The 22,152-nt window shown below is 43.2% G+C and overlaps 1 protein-coding gene and 1 long non-coding RNA gene across 2 annotated transcripts in view; one reads left to right on the plus strand and one right to left on the minus strand.

Moving 5' to 3' along the window:
- Positions 1–13,694, minus strand: part of LOC121554020 — a 31,115-nt gene extending 17,421 nt beyond the window's left edge. Inside the window, exon 1 of the long non-coding RNA XR_005997610.2 lies at positions 13,655–13,694. This is a non-coding gene — a long non-coding RNA (uncharacterized LOC121554020). The remainder of the gene's footprint in view (positions 1–13,654) is intronic.
- Positions 971–21,555, plus strand: LOC121554018 (ras-related protein Rab-3D). The gene is made up of 5 exons (XM_041867458.2): positions 971–1,177; positions 5,818–6,063; positions 12,787–12,905; positions 13,231–13,355; positions 20,098–21,555. Exons 2-5 carry the CDS (start codon positions 5,818–5,820, stop codon positions 20,283–20,285), a joined length of 678 nt encoding a protein of 225 aa, XP_041723392.1. The 5' UTR covers positions 971–1,177; the 3' UTR covers positions 20,286–21,555.
- The last annotated feature ends 597 nt before the right edge of the window (positions 21,556–22,152 follow it).

Genomic DNA, 22,152 nt, shown 5'->3' on the forward strand with positions numbered 1-22,152 from the left:
TTTCTCATGCAGGAAGGAGCATTATTTATATGATCAGTCAGAGCCCTGGGTGGTACAGGCCAGTCAGCTAGACTAGATCTTTCATATTGCTCTGTGTCAGCTGGACTGTACTGTATCCTAGACTGCCTTCATCCCCTGGCTGTGGGGGTGGACATTCAGAAGGCTGACTGAGGAATAATGCTGCGTTCAGGTGCTAGTCGGAACTAGGAAACTCTGAAATGTTCGACTTTCACACTGGTTGACCTCGGCAAGTGTATAACTACAACCAGTTAGCAATGTCGGAAACTTCAGAGCTTCCTAGTTCCGACTAGCACATGAAAGCGGCAATAACTTCTCAGGAATATATAAAGCCCTATTCAATCAAAACCGTAATCTGGGTTGGGTATCCTCTCCATGATAAAACAGAAATACATTCCCACCGTTTAGTTAGTGGTATAAATATATCTACAGGTGTCTCATTCATAGGGTTGCACAATTTTTCCAGAAATCCTGGTAGGAGGACACGTGGATTTCTTATTCCCTCCTAATGCCATGAATTTCCAACCAGGATTATCTGGAAAACCGGGGAATTTGAGGAAAGACACTGGAATTTTGAAACCCTACTCATATGCCTACATAGCACACTATCGCTGATACTAACGCTGATTGGGTTTTCTTCTAACTAAGCTGTTCCTTGTATGAATTCTGATCTCTATCAATTTAATATTTAGCAATGTAGGCCTACATTATTTGAGTAACTCTCTTAGAGAAAAAGATGGAGAATAGCTAACTTGTATTTGTTTGCCTGGTTGACTATACGTTTCCCCTGAACTGTAACAATGTAACTTAGTTGAATGAGAGAGAAAAACTAACAATACATCAAAAAGCAACAACGTTGCAACGCGCACCGCACTCGTTGACTACCTTTGGAGTTAAGCAAACGGGCAACACTACTTACAGAGTTTGTATGTTTAGAGGTTGTGTGAACGTGGATTCATCGACGTTCCGTCAGTCGGTCTGTCGGTGACACCGGATTAAAATTGGGAAACTTCCGCAGCCTTCCATATCGCAAAATCAACGGAGGAGCGAGCATGAGATCCGGGAGTACCTTACATTAGGCGAGAGAAAATAAATAGACATCGAGTTGGAACGGGAGGAGGGAGTGGACGAAAAAAAGGATTCACACACTGGATTTTAGGTAATGAAAAAGAAACCGACAGTATTTTCAGGAGCATTTCTTATGGGGTTTTGTGTTTGGTTCTTTTCCATAGGTTCTTTTCTTATTTGACATGATGTAAATAAATTAAATATTGGCCATATGGAAGCCCAGAGATGCTTCTCTGAACGTTGACTTTCATGAGTGTCAAAACCAAAGTTATGGGTGTTTTTAATATATTTCTTGCAAAAGGCTACAGTCAGCTTAGACGAGGACTGCTCGTGTGGTTTTGGGACAGCTGTTGCGTTCTGCCTCGAGTTTCTCTATGTAAAAAGCTTTCAGCAAGTGCCTACAACCAGTTTTCTCATTATTTTGTATGGTTATTATGCCTACTATGTCAAAGTAGAGTAGACTAGGCCTATGTGTACAGATCTATTACCGTCAACTGTAAATAAAAAAGAACGAAGGCTGTTGGGCAACTTGAATTGGGAATTTATCCCTTTACTGCTTACTTTTTGAGCAGGCAGTTCAACGGTTTACATTTGTATGTTAGACCTATAGTCTATTGGCCATACATGAATGAGAGTGTAATGTTGGCATCCCAAATGGCACTCGCTAGTGCACCACTTGGAATAGGGTGCCATTCGGGACACCACCATAAATTGGTTGGGTCGTCATATCCTGTTGGGAGGAATTAAAAGCGTCCCACCCATCATCACCTCAAACAGGTGACCTCATTTACCTTTTCCATCAACACACACACACACACACACACACACACACACACACACACACACACACACACACACACACACACACACACACACACACACACACACACACACACACACCAGCTATGTGTTTCTGATCAAAAGTAATGCACTGTAGACTCTAGGGGAAGTAGTATTTCAGATATGCCCACTATGTACAGTGAGTGGAATGTTGAATCATGTCCTGATGCCTTCCACCACCACTGTGAGCTCAAGTCCCTCTTCCTCTGGGTCACGGTCACCTAGACCTTGTCAGAGAGAACAACATTTCCAGCCTCAGGTTGTAACATCTCCAAATATACTTGTAATGTTGGCAACTGTTACCAGTTGAATATGTAATTACCTCCTTTTTAAAGGGCAATGGATCACTCATCATGTGTAGTATCTTTGCTTTTGAATATGTCCATTTTTGGAAGGAGGGTAATATACCTGTATGGTTTTATGATTGATAAAAGGGCCTACATTGAAATTGAATGCATTGATATGGGGCAATTCTCCTCATAAAGACCGCAAAAATGGATGCCAACATAAATGCAGTCAGAATTGAGTGCTATTTTGGCAACAGCAGCACGCTCTGGTGTCTTCTAGTCGTGTTACTGTATTCATTGTGTGTGTTGAGTCTCTGTTCTGCTTAGTTTGTATTTGCCAGTCCCTCTTTTATGGCCCTGGATGGTTTGTGCTGAGCTTGTCGCCAAGGAAACGGTCTTAATCAGGCAAAGAGCACTGCTCGGCTCAGCGTCGCTCATATGCTGCAGGCCAGGGGAGAGAGGGATGAAGGAAGAGTGGACATTCTGGGGTCCTTTCCATGTAAAAGGACCAATGAGCACCAATATGTGAAGTTCATAGGAGCATGTCAAAATGGGTGTCAAACCAAAGTCTATATTTTTTTAGAAATTGAGGCATATACAGGGTCGTAGCTACATATGAGGACACCGAGGTTCAGATCTTTATTTATTTTTAAACCATTGGAACTCAGTCAGAGTCTCAACTTACTGTTGAGTGTTAGAATAGTAGAATATAAAAGGTGCAATTTCAAAACTTGGTTGCAGCAGATTAACTTTTTCCACTCACTGACAGTCACTCAATTAGCCCATGTTAGTCAAACAGATTCGATTAGTGTAGTTAGTCTAGCCAGCTATCTAAACTTGTAGTAATCATGGCCGAATTACGACCGGGCACGCTGGGCACGTGCCCAGGGGGTCCTGACCTCCAAGGGGCACCCATTGATTTTGTCACTTTCACTCAGATATCATATTAACCTGGCATAAGTCATGGCAAAGAAGGTTATTGTAGAATTGCATGAAATGTAGCTTTAAAACTGCAAAAATGTCTCCCTACCCCATGGCAGAATGTTTAGCATTGCAGGAAATGTTCTATAAAACTGCACAAAAAAGATGGTTCTGTAAAGCAAACTTATTTGTTTACCTTTTGTTAATAAAATACTTTTTTTGCTAACAGATCCCTCAGTATGTAATAAATTATAGTTTTTAATCCCGGTGCTGAGTTAATGTGCAGCAGCTAATTGTATAGCTAATAGGCTATGTGTTTGTAGATCGATTGTGGTGAATGAAGCTACAGTAACCAATGTGATAATGGCTGAGGTCATTTTTGCTTGTTTTTGCTGTTCTCCAAATAGCGTTTTTAAAATGCAGTAAATGAGCTTCAACCTTTTATGAATGGCACGACAATGGGCTTCAGGATCTCTTCACGGTATTTCTGTGCATTCAAATTGCCATCAATAAAATGCAATTGTGTTCATTGTCCATAGCTTATGCCTGCCAATACCATAACCCCACTGCCACCATGCGGCACTCTGTTCACAACGTTGACATCAGCAAACCGCTCGCCCACACAACGCTATACATGTGGTCTGCGGTTGTAAGGCCGGTTGGACGTACTGACAAATCCTCTAAAACTAAGTTCAAAGTGGCTTATGGTAGAGAAATGAACATTCAATTCTCTGGCAACACATCTGGTGGACATTCCTGCAGTCAGCATGCCAATTGCACGCTCCCTCAAAACCTTAGACATCTGTGGCATTGTGTTGTGTGACAACACTGCACATTTTAGTGGCCTTTTATTGTCCCCCAGCACAAGGTGCACCTATGTAATGATCATGCTGTTTAATCAGCTTCTTGATATGCCACACCTGTCACGTGGATGGATTATCTTGGCAAAGGAGACATGCTCACTAACAGGGATGTAAACAAATTTGTGCACAACATTTGAGAGAAATAAGCATTTTGTGCGTATTAACAATTTCTGGGATCTTTTATTTCAGCTCATGAAACATGGGACCAACACTTTACATGTTGCATTTTATATTTTTGTTCAGAGTATATTTCGTTTTGTAAACTCTGTAAGTTTAAGAAACATTGCCCTTTGCCTTAATTCCGTTACCAAAAACCCACATATCTTTAAGATATTTTCTAATTTCTCTCCCTCATGAGGAGGGAGGATAATGAAAGTTCACAAAAGTAAGAAGTGAAGGTAGACCGATCAATTAGGGTTTTTACTGATATCAATTTTGTTGGTAAAACTCAATTCCATTACCAAATCGAAATAGCTACAATGGGAAATCATAGTATTCACAAACTACAGTTGGGTTCACAAGTTTGCACAGTATACAGTAAAGAAAAGTAGGGTATTGTACAGTAGAGCAGACTAGAGTTGAGTACCCTAATGTACTGTACTCTGCTGTACTGCTCTGAACTCTACTGTACTGAACTATACTCTACATTACTGAACAGTACTGAACTCTACTCTGCTGTAGTGTACTGAACTATACTTTACTGTACTGATCTCTACTCTACTGGTGTGCTGTACTGTACTCTACTGTGCTTTACTTTGATGTCCAAACTTGTGAAACATAGATGTCTATGATTGGTTCCAATTTGGTCCGGACCAACCAAATTTGGTCTTGTTTGGGTATAGAGCTCATTAAAATAATAGCCAGTGTGTAGAATAATACCCAAGGAGGATATTGCATATTTATACCTAGGATACATCACCATGAAGAGAATGACGTTCATATCCATGATTATGCATTTCTGTGTAGTACAGATCAGAGACCCATGATGAAATTCCATTACTGCAATTCCGTTACCTGGTGTAAATAGACTTCACTTACTGTAGTTCAAAAACCATTCTTTCTGCAGACATTATTGAATCTTAATTCAGAGCAGATATTTAGGAAAACGTGGACACATAAACTGAGGGAGATTTTACCGAAATTCTGTTACCAAATTTTGCATCTGCACAGTTCTTCCAGTAAATATGTTTTTGTAAAATATTCAGTGTTCTATTGTTAAAAGTAGTCATTGTGCATAGAGCTTTATGGTTTGTTAAACTTTGAAATCAATGGTTTTTGTTTGGCATACATTTTAAGTGAGAAATCTGTCTCAGTGCAATTCCGTTAATGTGGAATTACCCCAGGCTTTTTATTCATGCTGCAGGACTATAGTGAAGAGAGGGATGGGGGAGGAAAGGGATGGAGGAGAGTGAGGGATGGAGGGAGTGGACAGGATACTCTGGCTTTTATTCATGATACAGGAAAACAGAGGGCGAGCGAGAGTTATGGAGGAAACCTGCTGACTCACAACATTGTCATAAATTCACCCTGATCATCACATAGTCAGGTCCAATGACTGACCAAATATTGAATAGTTTCATAAAGGATGTGGGCGAGGTTTGGCCCTATGGTGTGGGCTGAACAATATGGGTATGACCATTTGAAATTGCAAAACTCAATCGACCTCTGGGCCACCATAATCACAACGTTATTTTAGCTGGTCGTTCGGTACAGTACCGTTTCTGTGGAATTAAACGTTACACACAGTTCTGTCGTACTGAACGCACCCCTGGACTAGGAGTTGCACTGCTTCAACTCTTTCCTCCCCTCCGCTCCTCTAGATGGCGCTGGCGAGCGACCCCGGTGCCAGCCAGCAGCAGACCCAGGCCCAGAAGGATGCCGCGGACCAGAACTTTGACTACATGTTCAAGCTGCTGATCATCGGCAACAGCAGCGTTGGGAAGACCAGCTTACTCTTCCGCTACGCTGACGACTCCTTTACTTCGGCCTTCGTCTCCACCGTGGGCATCGACTTCAAGGTCAAGACGGTCTACCGCAACGATAAGAGGGTCAAGCTACAGATCTGGGTAAGAAGTGGGTTTGATTTAGATTTATTAGGATCCCCATTAGCCGACGCCAATGGTGGACAGCTAGTCTTACTGGGAAAAAGACATTACAGACAATACTTTACATGTAGTGTGCGTGTGTGTGCCTCTATCAGTTACACATACATGTCAGTACATACACACAACAAGTAGGTCATGTGGGGGAGAGTCGTTGTGCCGTGAGGTGTTGCTTTATTTGTTTTTTGAAACCAGGTTTGCGCTATGTCAGATGGGAGTTCCATGCACTCATGGCTTTGTATAATACTGTACGTTTCCTTGAATTTATTATGGACCGTGGGACTGTGAAAAGACCCCTGGTGGCATGTCTGGTGGGGTAAGTGTGTGTGTCAGTGGTGTGTGTAAATTGACTAGGCAAACAATTAGGAATTTCCAACACATTGTTTCTTATAAAAACAAGAAGTGAAGCAATCAGTCTTTCCTCAACTCTTAGCCAAGAGAGACTGACATGCATAGTATTAATATTAGCCATCTGATTACAATGAAGAGCAAGACGTGCCGCTCTGTTCTGGGCCAGCTGCAGCTTAACTTTCTTTGCAGCACTTGACCATATGACTGGACAATTATCAAGATAAGATAAAACTAGAGCTTGCAGGATTTGCTTTGTGTGGTGTCAAAAAAGTAGAACATCTCTTTATTACGGACAGACATCTCCATATCTTTACAGCCATTGAATCTATATGTTTTGACCATGACAGTTTACAATCTAAGGTAACACCAAGTAATTTTGTCTCCTCAACTTGTTCAAAAGCCACACCATTCATTACCAGATTCAACTGAGGTCTATCATCAGCATACATGGACACACATGCTTTGTTAATTGCCAGTGGCAGGTCATTGGTAAAAATAGAAAAGAGTAGAGGGCCTAGAGAGCTGCCCTACAGTACACCACACTTGACATGTTTGACATTAGAGAAACTTCCAGTTCTATTAGATGGATTACCTTATCGTGTATTCAGAGTTGAGTATTCAGAGTTGAGGTTGAAAAGCCATAACACATACGTTTTCTCAACAACAGGTTATGGTCAATAATATCAAAGGCTGCGCTGAAAACAGTACAGCTCCCACAATCATCTTATTATCAATTTTTTTCAACCAATCATCAGTCATTTGTGTCAGTGCAGTACGTGTTGAGTGCCCTTCTCTATATAAGCATGCTGAAAGTATGTTGTTAATTTGTTTACAGAGTAATAGCATTGTATTTGGTCAAACACGTTTTTTCCCCAACAGTTTCCTAAGAGCTGGCAGCAAGGGGGTCAAAGGTTATAGGGAAGGTGTGTAAAACTTGAGGGAGTGTGTGTGAGCATCCTTGTGCACATTCTTGCTTGTTACTGTGCCTTTTTGTCTGCTATGTTTGCCTGGCTTGTTTTACCAGCCTACTCAAAACAAGGGAGGAAGGAGAGGAAGTTTTTGCTAAAACAACATTAATTCTCTGAATTTTTGCCCCTTATGTTCCAGCAGGCTGATGATGGTATGCTGAGTGAGGAGGATGTTTGTCCACTGAAATAACAGCACTATACACTTCAAAGAAGGGCCCTAAATAACAGCTATACACGTCAAAGAAGGGCCCTGAAATAACAGCTATACATGTCAAAGAAGGGTCCTGAATAACGGCTATACAAGTCAAAGAAGGGTCCTGAATAACGGCTATACAAGTCAAAGAAGGGTCCTGAAATAACAACTATACACATCAAAGAAGGGCCCACAGTTGCTTGAAACATGTTGCCTGTTTACTGTATTATGTACGGTATCTGAAATGGCACCCTGTTTCCTCATTCACTACTTTTGACCAGGGCCCAAGTAGTGCACTATATGGGGAATAGGGTGCCATTTTGGACACAGACTGTGGTTGGACTATACACTCTCGACGTTAACCTCACTTGATGTTGAACATCATCCCTTGACAAAAGATGCGGAAGGCTGTGCTGCTGTCTCTGCTTACAGTGCAATCTGACACCCAATACGTTTTACATTTTAGTCATTTAGCAGACTCCCTTATCCCGAGCGACTTACAGGAGGAACTAGGGTTAAGTGCCTTGCTCAAGGGGACATCGACAGGGTTTTCACCTAGTCAGCTCAGGGATTCGAACCAGCAACCTTTCGTTTACTAGCCCAACGTTCTTGACCGCTAGGCTACTTGCCGCCCTATACATGTCTATTACAGTATTGCTGTCTGTCAGATGGGATTCTCACAAGAAGAAGATTAAGGCTGCGTCCCAAATAGCACCCTATTATCATGACAAAGTAGTGCACTATGTAGGTGTAGGGAAAAGGGTGCCTAGAAGATTATCTCACAGTAGCTTTCTCACCACTACACTAAACTACTGGTCATATCTTTATGACCGCTGATATTTACATTTTAGTCATTTAGATAAGAGCGACTTACAGGAGCAATTAGGGTTAAGTGCCTTGCTTAAGGGCACATCGACAGATTTTTCACCTAGTCAGCTCGGGAATTAGAACCAGCAACCTTTCGGTTACTGGCACAATGCTCTTACCCACTACGCTACCTGCCGCCCGCATGTTGCTATCTAGATCAACCATCCACATTAGCTTATTTGTAATATTGATTATTCGTTGAGGTGTTATTGCTAGTGCCAGCCGTTTCCCTGACCTGACCAGGAACAACTTCCAGGTCCTAGTTACTGCTACTATAACTAGGGCCCAGAGTTTTACCGGCTCAGGATGGAATAACGCCTTGCCCTATAGGTTATGTTAGTCAGACCAGGTTTACAGTATTCTGCATCAGTGCCATTGTATCCTGGTGTACATATAGGGTGTGGAAACAGGAGGGCTGTCTTGGCAGGGACTTCCCTCTGCTCTGCTGCAGTTATGGGTTAATAATTATCTTCTTCCCAGCAGCAGAGTAGGCTACAGTTAACCAGTTAACCCCTAATACTCCTCCACTACTCACACCATGTCAAATCAAATCAAATCAAATCAAATTTTATTGGCCACATGCGCCGAATACAACAGGTGCAGACATTACAGTGAAATGCTTACTTACAGCCCTTAACCAACAGTGCATTTATTTTAAACAAAAAAGTAAGAATAAAACAACAAAAAAGTGTTGAGAAAAAAAGAGCAGAAGTAAAATAAAGTGACAGTAGGGAGGCTATATATACAGTAAAATAAAGTGACAGTAGGGAGGCTATATATACAGGGGGGTACCGTTGCATAGTCAATGTGCGGGGGCACCGGCTAGTTGAGGTAGTTGAGGTAATATGTACATGTGGGTAGAGTTAAAGTGACTATGCATAAATACTTAACAGAGTAGCAGCAGCGTAAAAAGGATGGGGTGGGGGGGCAGTGCAAATAGTCCGGGTAGCCATGATTAGCTGTTCAGGAGTCTTATGGCTTGGGGGTAGAAGCTGTTGAGAAGTCTTTTGGACCTAGACTTGGCACTCCGGTACCGCTTGCCGTGCGGTAGCAGAGAGAACAGTCTATGACTAGGGTGGCTGGAGTCTTTGACAATTTTGAGGGCCTTCCTCTGACACCGCCTGGTATAGAGGTCCTGGATGGCAGGGAGCTTTGCCCCAGTGATGTACTGGGCCGTACGCACTACCCTCTGTAGTGCCTTGCGGTCAGAGGCCAAGCAGTTGCCATACCAGGCGGTGATGCAACCAGTCAGGATGCTCTCGATGGTGCAGCTGTAGAATTTTTTGAGGATCTGAGGACCCATGCCAAATCTTTTAGTCTCCTGAGGGGGAATAGGCTTTGTCGTGCCCTCTTCACGACTGTCTTGGTGTGTTTGGACCATGATAGTTCGTTGGTGATGTGGACACCAAGGAACTTGAAGCTCTCAACCTGTTCCACTACAGCCCCGTCGATGAGAATGGGGGCGTGCTCAGTCCTCTTTTTTTTCCTGTAGTCCACAATCATCTCCTTTGTCTTGGTCACGTTGAGGGAGAGGTTGTTGTCCTGGCACCACACGGCCAGATCTCTGACCTCCTCCCCTATAGGCTGTCTCATCGTTGTCGGTGATCAGGCCTACCACTGTTGTGTCGTCGGCAAACTTAATGATGGTGTTGGAGTCGTGCCTGGCCATGCAGTCATGGGTGAACAGAGAGTACAGGAGGGGACTGAGCACGCACCCCTGAGGGGCCCCCCGTGTTGAGGATCAGTGTGGCAGATGTGTTGTTACCTACCCTTACCACCTGGGGGCGGCCCGTCAGGAAGTCCAGGATCCAGTTGCAGAGGGAGGTGTTTAGTCCCAGGATCCTTAGCTTAGTGATGAGCTTAGAGGGCACTATGGTGTTGAATGCTGAGCTGTAGTCAATGAATAGCATTCTCACGTAGGTGTTCCTCTTGTCCAGGTGGGAAAGGGCAGTGTGGAGTGCGATAGAGATTGCATCATCTGTGGATCTGTTGGGGCGGTATGCAAATTGGAGTGGGTCTAGGGTTTCTGGGATTATGCTGTTGATGTGAGCCATGACCAGTCTTTCAAAGCACTTCATGGCTACAGACGTCAGTGCTACGGGTCGGTAGTCATTTAGGCAGGTTATCTTAGAGTTCTTGGGCACGGGGACTATGGTGGTCTGCTTGAAACATGTTGGTATTACAGACTCAGTCAGGGACATGTTGAAAATGTCAGTGAAGACACTTGCCAGTTGGTCAGCACATGCTCGGAGTACACGTCCTGGTAATCCGTCTGGCCCTGCGGCCTTGTGAATGTTGACCTGCTTAAAAGTCTTACTCACATCGGCTACGGAGAGCGTGATCACATAGTCGTCCGGAACAGCTGGTGCTCTCGTGCATGCTTCAGTGTTGCTTGCCTCGAGCGAGCATAGAAGTGGTTTAGCTCGTCTGGTAGGCTTGTGTCACTGGGCAGCTCGCGGCTGTGCTTCCCTTTGTAGTCTGTAATAGTTTTCAAGCCCTGCCACATCCGACGAGCGTCAGAGCCAGTGTAGTATGATTCAATCTTAGACCTGTATTGACTCTTTGCCTGTTTGATGGTTCGTCGGAGGTCATAGCGGGATTTCTTATAAGCGTCCGGGTTAGAGTCCCGTTCCTTGAAAGCGGCAGCTCTACCCTTTAGCTCAGTGCGGATGTTTCCTGTAATCCATGGCTTCTGGTTGGGGTATGTACGTACGGTCACTGTGGGGACGACATCATCGATGCACTTATTGATGAAGCCAGTGACTGATGTGGTGTACTCCTCAATGCTGTCTGAAGAATCCCGGAACATGTTCCAGTCTGTGCTAGCAAAACAGTCCTGTAGCTTAGCATCTGCGTCATCTGACCACTTTTTTATTAGCCGAATCACTGGTGCTTCCTGCTTCAGTTTTTGCTTATAAGCAGGAATCAGGAGGATAGAGTTATGGTCAGATTTGCCAAATGGAGGGCGAGGGAGAGCTTTGTATGCGTCTTTGTGTGTGGAGTAAAGGTGGTCTAGAGTTTTTTCCCCTCTGGTTGCACATTTAACATGCTGGTAGAAATGAGGTAGAACGGATTTAAGTTTCCCTGCATTAAAGTCCCCGGCTACTAGGAGCGCTGCATCTGGATGAGCGTTTTCCTGTTGATTAATGGCCTTGTACAACTCATTCAGTGCAATCTTAATGCCAGCATTGGTTTGTGGTGGTAAATAGACAGCTATGAAAAATATAGATGAAAACTCTCTTGGTAAATAGTGTGGTCTACAGCTTATCATAAGATACTCTACCTCAGGCGAGCAAAACCTCGAGACTTCCTTAGTATTTGATTTTGTGCACCAGCTGTTGTTTACAAATATACACAGACCGCCACCCTTTGTCTTACCAGAGTCTGCAGTTCTGTCCTGTCGATGTAGCGTATAGCCCGCTAGCTGAATGTTGTCATTGTTGTCGTTCAGCCACGACTCCGTGAAACATAAGATATTACAGTTTTTAATGTCCCGTTGGTAGGATAACCGTAATCTTAAATCGTCAATTTTATTCTCAAAAGATTGAACATTGGCTAATAGGATTGATGGGAGAGGCAGTTTACTCGTTCGCCGTCGGATCCTTACAAGGCACCCGGATCTGCGTCCACGATATCTCCGTCTCTTCCTCACGCGAATGACGGGGATCTGGGCCTTGTCGGGAGTCTGTAGAATATCCTTCGCGAACGCCTCGTTGAAGAAAAAGTCTTCGTCCAACGCGAGGTGAGTAATCGCTGTCCTGATATCCAGAAGCTCTCTTTGGTTATAAGAGACGATGGCAGAAACATTATGTACAAAATAAATTACAAATAACGCGGAAAAACACACATAGTAGTACAATTGGTTAGAGGGCTGTAAAACGGCAGCCATCTTCTTCCGGCGCTGTTCATGTGTCTGTATGATGGTGGCCCTTATGGCTTTTGCTGTGCTGGGGCAATGTGAACCCCATAGAAATACTAGAACGGGTGTCCCCATTTCAAGTCAATGAGGTAAGGTCATAATGGGTGATTTTTAAATCCTTAAGTTATTCTATTTCTTTGGGGAAGGTGATTCTCCATCGCTACAGGACCTACAGTATGTTGGTTGACAGTGTTTCTGTGTGCTAGCCTAGTAGCCCTCATGGCTCATCTGTCTGTTGCTGCAGTAAGGATAAGCCTATTGTGTTTTGAAACTGGAGGCGTCCATTTAAAAGCTGTGCTGTGTGTATTTATTTAGGTGGGGCATAGACGACATGGTACTAACTCTCTCTTTAAAACAACCAACTGTGTGTGTGTGTGTGTGTGAGACAGGACACGGCGGGCCAGGAGCGTTACAGGACCATCACCACAGCCTACTACAGAGGAGCCATGGGCTTCCTGCTCATGTATGACATCACCAACCAGGACTCATTCTACGCCGTGCAGGACTGGTGGGTCATATCCCCTTTTAGGATCAATAAAGTTTATTCAATTACATTTGACACAGCACAGACATTCACACTAACTTTCTCTGTGGGTGTGTGTGTGCGCGCGCATGCGTGCGTGCGTGGGCAGGACTGGTGGGTACAGTACTCCCACGGGGCTCAGCTTTCTCCATTCGATTTACCTGTTGTTGGAAAATCGTGTTCGCTAAGTCATGAAACAGCTGGAATGCGAGGGTTTTGCAACACTAGTTACCTCTGAGGTTAAATACAGTAACAGATGCATACTATTGTTATGAAAGTCATATATTGATTGTCGTTGTCCGGTCCCCAGGGCGACCCAGATCAAGACGTACTCGTGGGACAACGCCCAGGTGATCCTGGTGGGGAACAAGGCTGACCTGGAGGACGACAGGCTGGTACCAGCGGAGGACGGACAGAGACTGGCTGACGAGCTGGGTGGGAGAGAATACACACACTCTTCTCTTTCTCTGTCCGTCTCCTGTCTGTCTCTCGCTCCCTCTCTCTTTCTGAGGACGGACAGAGACTGTCTGAAGAGCTGGGTGGCAGGGAATACACACACTCTTCTCTTTCTCTGTCCATCTCCTGTCTGTCTCTCGCTCCCTCTCTCTTTCTGAGGACGGACAGAGACTGGCTGAAGAGCTGGGTGGCAGGGAATACACACTCTTCTCTTTCTCTGTCCGTCTCCTGTCTGTCTGTCTGTCTCGCAACCTTAAGACAGACTAATATTGGCATACAGTGGGGAAAAAAAGTATTTAGTCAGCCACCAATTGTGCAAGTTCTCCCACTTAAAAAGATGAGAGGCCTGTAATGTTCATCATAGGTACACGTCAACTATGACAGACAAAATGAGAAAAGAAAATCCAGAAAATCACATTGTAGGATTTTTTCATGAATTTATTTGCAAATGATGGTGGAAAATAAGTATTTGGTCAATAACAAAAGTTTCTCAATACTTTGTTATATACCCTTTGTTGGCAATGTCACAGGTCAAACGTTTTCTGTAAGTCTTCACAAGGTTTTCACACACTGTTGCTGGTATTTTGGCCCATTCCTCCATGCAGATCTCCTCTAGAGCAGTGATGTTTTGGGGCTATCGCTGGGCAACACGGACTTTCAACTCCCTCCAAAGATTTTCTATGGGGTTGAGATCAGGAGACTGGCTAGGCCACTCCAGGACCTTGAAATGCTTCTTACGAAGCCACTCCTTCGTTGCCCGGGCGGTGTGTTTGGGATCATTGTCATGCTGAAAGACCCAGCCACGTTTCATCTTCAATGCCCTTGCTGATGGAAGGAGGTTTTCACTCAAAATCTCACGATACATGGCCCCATTCATTCTTTCCTTTACACGGATCAGTCGTCCTGGTCCCTTTGCAGAAAAACAGCCCCAAAGCATGATGTTTCCACCCCCATGCTTCACAGTAGGTATGGTGTTCTTTGGATGCAACTCAGCATTCTTTGTCCTCCAAACACGACGAGTTGAGTTTTTACCAAAAAGTTATATTTTGGTTTCATCTGACCATATGACATTCTCCCAATCCTCTTCTGGATCATCCAAATGCACTCTAGCAAACTTCAGACGGGCCTGGACATGTACTGGCTTAAGCAGGGGGACACGTCTGGCACTGCAGGATTTGAGTCCCTGGCGGCGTAGTGTGTTACTGATGGTAGGCTTTGTTACTTTGGTCCCAGCTCTCTGCAGGTCATTCACTAGGTCCCCCCGTGTGGTTCTGGGATTCTTGTGATCATTTTGACCCCACGGGGTGAGATCTTGCGTGGAGCCCCAGATCGAGGGAGATTATCAGTGGTCTTCCATTTCCTAATAATTGCTCCCACAGTTGATTTTTTCAAACCAAGCTGCTTACCTATTGCAGATTCAGTCTTCCCAGCCTGGTGCAGGTCTACAATTTTGTTTCTGGTGTTTGACAGCTCTTTGGTCTTGGCCATAGTGGAGTTTGGAGTGTGACTGTTTGAGGTTGTGGACAGGTGTCTTTTATACTGATAACAAGTTCAAACAGGTGCCATTAATACAGGTAACGAGTGGAGGACAGAGGAGCCTCTTAAAGAAGAAATTACAGGTCTGTGAGAGCCAGAAATCTTGCTTGTGTGTAGGTGACCAAATACTTATTTTCCACCATAATTTGCAAATAAATTCATAAAAAATCCTACAATGCGATTTTCTGGATTTTTTTTCTTCTCAATTTGTCTGTCATAGTTGACGTGTACCTATGATGAAAATTATAGGCCTCTCTCATCTTTTTAAGTGGGAGAACTTGCACAATTGGTGGCTGACTAAATACTTTTTTCCCCCACTGTATATACAGTACACACCCAGAAAATAAACATATATACAGTACCAGTCAAAAGTTTGGACACACCTACTCATTCCAGGGTTTTTCTTTAATTTGACTATTTTCTACATTGTAGAATAATAATGAAGACATCAAAACTATGAAATAACACATGGAATCATGTAGTAACCAAAAAAGTGTTAAACAAATGACAATATATTTGAGATTCTTCAAATAGCCACCCTTTGCCTTGATGACACATTTGCACACTCTTGGCATTCTCTCAACCAGCTTCATGAGGTAGTCATCTGGAATGCATTTCAATTAACAGGTGTGCATTCTTAAAATTTGTGGAATTGACTTAATGCGTTTGAGCCAATCAGTTGTGTTGTGACAAGGTAGGGGGGGTATACAGAAGATAGCCCTATTTGGTAAAAGACCAAGTCCATATTTTGGCAAGAACAGCTCAAATAAGCAAAGAGAAATGACAGTCCATCATTACTTTAAGACATGAAGGTCAGTCAATACGGAACATTTCAAGAACTTTGAAAGTTTCTTAAAGTGCAGTCGCAAAAACCATCAAGCACTATTATGAAACTGGCTCTCATGAGGACCGCCACAGGAATGGAAGACCCAGAGTTACCTCTGCTGCAGAGGATAAGTTCATTAGAGTTACCAGCCTCAGAAATTGCAGCCCAAATAAATGCTTCACAGAGTTCAAGTAACAGACACATCTCTACATCAACTGTTCAGAGGAGACAGTGTGAATCAGGCCTTCATGGTCGAATTGCTGCAAAGAAACCACTACTAAAGGACACCAATAAGAAGACGAGACCTGCTTGGGCCAAGAAACACGAGCAATGGACATTAGACCGGTGGAAATGTGTCCTTTGGTCTGGAGTCCAAATTAGAGATTTTTGGTTCCAACCGCCATGTCTTTGTGAGACGCGGTGTGGGTGAACGGATGATCTCCGCATGTGTATTTCCCACTGTAAAGCATGGAGGAGGAGGTGTTATGGTGTGGGGATGCTTTGTGGTGACACTGTCTGTGATCTATTTAGAATTCAAGGCACACTTAACCAGCTTGGCTACCACAGCATTCTGCAATGATACGCCATCCCATCTGGTTTGGGCTTAGTGGGACTATCATTTGTTTTTCAACAGGACAATGACCCAACACATCTCCAGGGTGTGATGGAGTGCTGCATCAGATGACCTGGCCTCCACAACCCCCTGACCTCAACCCAATTGAGATGGTTTGGGATGAGTCAGACCGCAGAGTAAAGGAAAGGCAGCCAACAAGTGCTCAGCATATGTGGGAACTCCTTCAAGACTGTTGGAAAAGCATTCCAGGTGAAGCTGGTTGAGAGAATGCCAAGAGGGTGCAAAGCTGTCATCAAGGCAAAGGGTGGCTATTTGAAGAATCTCAAATATAAAATATATTTTGATTTGTTTAACACTTTTTTTTGTTTACTACATGATTCCATATGTGTTATTTCATTGTTTTGATGTCTTCACTATTATTCTACAATGTAAAAATAAAGAAAAACCCTTGAATGAGTAGGTGTGTCCAAACTTTTGACTGGTAGTGTGTGTGTATGTAAAAACAATACAATAGCCATTTACATCATTAACAATGTCTACATTGTATTTATAAGTGACCCCAGTATCAAAAGTTTTAGGTCACTTATAAATACAGTGTAGACATTGTTAATGATGTAAATGGCTATTGTATTGTTTTTAATGGAATATCTACATAGGCGTACATTATCAGAAACCATCAGTCCTGTGTTCCAATGGCACGTTGTGTTTGCTAATCCAAGTTTATCATTTTAAAAGCTTTTTGCAATTATGTTAGCACAGCTGAAAACTGTTGTGCTGATTTAAAGAAGCAATAAAACTGGCCTTCTTGAGACTAGTTGAGTATCTGGAGAATCAGCAATTGTGGGTTCGATTACAGGCTTAAAATGGACAGAAACAAATAACTTTCTTCTGAAACTCGGCAGTCTATACTTGTTCTGAGAAATGAAGGCTATTCCATGTGAGAAATTGCCAAGAAACTGAAGATCTCGTACAACGCTGTGTACTACTCCCTTCACAGAACGGCGCAAACTGGCTCTAACCAGAATAGAAAGAGGAGTGGGAGGCCCCGTTGCACAACTGACAAAAACATTATTGTCTAGTTTGAGAAACAGACGCCTCACAGGCCCTCAACTGGCAGCTTCATTAAATAGTACCCGCAAAACACCAGTCTCAACGTCAACAGTGAAGAGGCGACTCCGGGATGCTGACTTTCTAGGCAGAGTTGCAAAGAAAAATACATATCTCAGACTGGCCAATTAAAAGAAAAGATAAAGATGGGCAAAAGAACACAGACACTGGACAGAGGAAGATTGGAAAAAAGTGTTATGGACAAACAAATCAAAGTTTGATGTGTTCGGATCACAAAGAAGAACATTTGTGAGACGCAGACCAAATGAAAAGATGCTGGAGGAGTGCTTGATGCCATCTGTCAAGCATGGTGGAGGCAATGTGATGGTCTGGGGGTGCTTTGGTGGTGGTAAAGTGGGAGATTTGTACAGGGTAAAAGGGATCTTGATGAAGGAATTTTGTAACATTTTATGGACTGCGCTTGATTGGAGCCAATTTCCTCCTACAACAGGACAATGACCCAAAGCACAGCTCCAAACTATGCAATAACTATTTAGGGAAGAAGCAGTCAGCTGGTATTCTGTCTATAATGGAGTGGCCAGCACAGTCACCGGATCTCAACCCTATTGAGCCTTTGTGGGAGCAGATTGACCGTATGGTACGTAAGAAGTGCCCATCAAGCCAATCCAATTTGTGGGAGGTGCTTCAGGAAGCATGGGGTGACATCTCTTCAGATTACCTCAACAAATTGACAACTGAATGCCAAAGGTCTACAAGGCTGTAATTGCTGCAAATTGAGGATTCTTTGACGAAAGCAAAGTTTGAAGGACACAATTATTATTTCAATAAAAAATCATTATTTCTAACCTTGTCAGTGACTACATTTCCTATTTATTTTGCCATATTTCCTATTCAAAATCATTTCATGTATGTTTTCATGGAAAACAAGGACATTTCTAAGTGACCCCAAACTTTTGAACGGTAGTGTGTGTGTGTGTGTGTGTGTGTGTATATATATACAGTGGGGAAAAAAAGTATTTAGTCAGCCACCAATTGTGCAAGTTCTCCCACTTAAAAAGATGAGAGAGGCCTGTAATTTTCATCATAGGTACACGTCAACTATGACAGACAAAATGAGAAAAAAAATCCAGAATAACACATTGTAGGATTTTTTATGAATTTATTTGCAAATTATGGTGGAAAATAAGTATTTGGTCAATAACAAAAGTTTCTCAATACTTTGTTATACACACTTTATTGTCAATGACACAGGTCAAACGTTTTCTGTAAGTCTTCACAAGGTTTTCACACACTGTTGCTGGTATTTTGGCCCATTCCTCCATGCAGATCTCCTCTAGAGCAGTGATGTTTTGGGGCTGTCGCTGGGCAACACAGACTTTCAACTCCCTCCAAAGATTTTCTATGGCTGTTGAGATCTGGAGACTGGCTAGGCCACTCCAGGACCTTGAAATGCTTCTTACGAAGCCACTCCTTCGTTGCCCGGGCGGTGTGTTTGGGATCATTGTCATGCTGAAAGACCCAGCCACGTTTCATCTTCAATGCCCTTGCTGATGGAAGGAGGTTTTCACTCAAAATCTCACGATACATGACCCCATTCATTCTTTTCTTTACACGGATCAGTCGTCCTGGTCCCTTTGCAGAAAAACAGCCCCAAAGCATGATGTTTCCACCCCCATGCTTCACAGTAGGTATGGTGTTCTTTGGATGCAACTCAGCATTCTTTGTCCTCCAAACACGACGAGTTAAGTTTTTACCAAAAAGTTATATTTTGGTTTCATCTGACCATATGACATTCTCCCAATCCTCTTCTGGATCATCCAAATGCACTCTAGCAAACTTCAGACGGGCCTGGACATCTACTGGCTTAAGCAGGGGGACACGTCTGGCACTGCAGGATTTGAGTCCCTGTTGGCGTAGTGTGTTACTGATGGTAGGCTTTGTTAATTTGGTCCCAGCTCTCTGCAGGTCATTCACTAGGTCCCCCCGTGTGGTTCTGGGATTTTTGCTCACCGTTCTTGTGATCATTTTGACCCCACGGGGTGAGATCTTGCGTGGAGCCCCAGATCAAGGGAGATTATCAGTGGTCTTGTATGTCTTCCATTTCCTAATAATTGCTCCCACAGTTGATTTCTTCAAACCAAGCTGCTTACCTATTGCAGATTCAGTCTTCCCAGCCTGGTGCAGGTCTACAATTTTGTTTCTGGTGTCCTTTGACAGCTCTTTGGTCTTGGCCATAGTGGAGTTTGGAGTGTGACTGTTTGAGGTTGTGGACAGGTGTCTTTTATACTGATAACAAGTTCAAACAGGTGCCATTAATACAGGTAACGAGTGGAGGACAGAGGAGCCTCTTAAAGAAGAAGTTACAGGTCTGTGAGAGCCAGAAATCTTGCTTGTTTGTAGGTGACCAAATACTTATTTTCCACCATAATTTGTAAATAAATTCATAAAAAATCCTACAATGTGATTTTCTGGAATTTTTTTTCTCAATTTGTCTGTCATATTTGACGTGTACCTATGATGAAAATTACAGGCCTCTCTCATCTTTTTAAGTGGGAGAACATGCACCATTGGTGGCTGACTAAATACTTTTTTTCCCCACTGTATATATATCTCTATCTCTCACAGAGAACAAAATGCAAGTCACTCTTTTGCTAGGTTTGTTGCTTCTAGTAATCCTTTGTTTCCCTGTTCTCCATCCTCCCTCCCTCTTTCTCCAGGGTTCCAGTTCTTCGAGGCCAGTGCCAAAGACAACATCAACGTGAAGCAGGTGTTCGAGTGTCTCGTCGACCGCATCTGCGAGAAGATGAGCGAGAGCATGAATGGGGAGCCCAGCCCATTGGCCAATCACAAGGGCCCCAGCCTACAGGACACGCCCCCAGACAACAAGGGTGGCTGCTCCTGCTGATAACGCCTTAAACATACATACGGTATACATGCTCGCGCACACACACACACACAAACACACACTGAAAAAATTAAATACACAAACACTCCCACACACGCTCAATGACTTGCCAGAAATCTAGCGTTGTGAATGTACTCTTGGTTTTGTGTAACATTGTTGCTACTATCCCTGTTACCGACTGGTTCCCCAGTCACTTGCACTCACTTTGCCTCTAACAACAGATTTCACATCAGTTCTCTTGTTTAGAATGAGCTGATGGCATGTATTTTGCTATAGGATAAGCTTTCCAGAGTAGGGTGAAGTTGCCCCTAGACACTGATCTTGGGTCAGTTTAACATTTCCCCCACTAATAGTTAGGATTGGGGAGGGTAAGCTGATCCTAGATCTGTACCTAGGGGAAACTTCATCTGGGAGCCTTCCCACAACCCAAGCCTAGCCTAAGAACAGTTGTTCAGTGCTGTAGTTCAGATTCTGTTTGATTGTGTCATGATCATACTGAGTCGCACACTCCACATGTATAACCTCCCAGTAATGTATTGGGTAAAAATGATCATACTGCCCCCATGTGGATGTTGCGTGTCACTGCAGTAATAATGGAAGCACCTGCTCTAATAGTGTCAATAACGCAGCTGTGTCTGCCTGACATCAACGACATTGTAGGGCCCTGAGTTTCTCCTGGCTGCGTGGTGGAAAAACTCAAGGCCCTATACTAAGGGAGCGTCTAGATGGCTGGCTTATGAGGCTATTGCTTATGAATGTTCAGCTGTAGCCTATACACTGTAAACCAAAATGTTAGGTCAACTATGACTGACCAACCAACCTGCCAAAGTTTCTTGATTCAACTGGATACTGGGGTTGGGGTCAATTCAATTTCAATGCAGTCAATTCAGGAACTGAACTGAAATTCCAATTCCATTTTTATTCTTATGGAGTAGTGTTGTGGAGAATTAGAATTTCGGTTTACTTCCTGCATTGGCTGAATTGAAAAGGAATTGACCCCAACCGTGCTGGACTAAATGTCCTTCCTGACCTGCACTGTCCCACTAACTACTGTAACTGAATGAGCTATTAGATTCTACATCAGGCATTCAATGGAAAAACGTCTTACTGTATTTGTGTATGGTCTGGTTGTGTTTTATAGGTTTGTGTTTTAGTGCTCAGGTCGAATGTAAAAGTCATAGCATGATTTCATTTGATTCATTTCAGTTAATGACTGTATATCTGCTCAATCCCCTCGAATGAACAAAATAAAGAATGTAATGTAAATTTATTGAAGTCCGGTCAGGTGTATCTCTCTTGCTTTCATCCCAAAATATATTTATTTGCCTACCTTCAATTACAGTAACTGCTTAGTAACATGTAGTGACTTCCTCATTGAATAGTTCAGTCGTAGAAACTGCTTCTAATTACTTTATACTGTAAGATGAATGCTATGAACTCCCATGTCAGCTAACATGTATGAATACATTTCCTTGGGAATGTCTGAGTGTGTTTGAGTGCAGTTAGTTGTTGCCATTGTTTGTGGTCATTTGACATAGACCTAGTAGGTCTACCTTAGACATAATCTAAAAATGTTTCTTATCTCCAGATGTTCCATTCATAAAAGGGGTAAAAATAGAGTTGAGGGATAGGTTTGGGTATGTCCCAAATGTCACCCTATTCTCTACAGGCCCTGGTCAAAAGTAGTGCACTACATAGGGAATACGGTGCCATTTGGGTTGCTTACAAAGTTTTTTTTTTTACAGCAGTTCTTACTGGACTTAGCGACAGGTCATGACACTTGGCTGAGTGATGTCAATGTGTTGGGGTTTTGACTGAAAAAAAGTTTTCCTGGTCTATAAATGAATGATGAGCCACGCAGTAAACA

Source organism: Coregonus clupeaformis, chromosome 20, assembly GCF_020615455.1.
Source record: "Coregonus clupeaformis isolate EN_2021a chromosome 20, ASM2061545v1, whole genome shotgun sequence".
In the NCBI taxonomy this organism is placed as follows: Eukaryota; Metazoa; Chordata; class Actinopteri; order Salmoniformes; family Salmonidae; genus Coregonus; species Coregonus clupeaformis.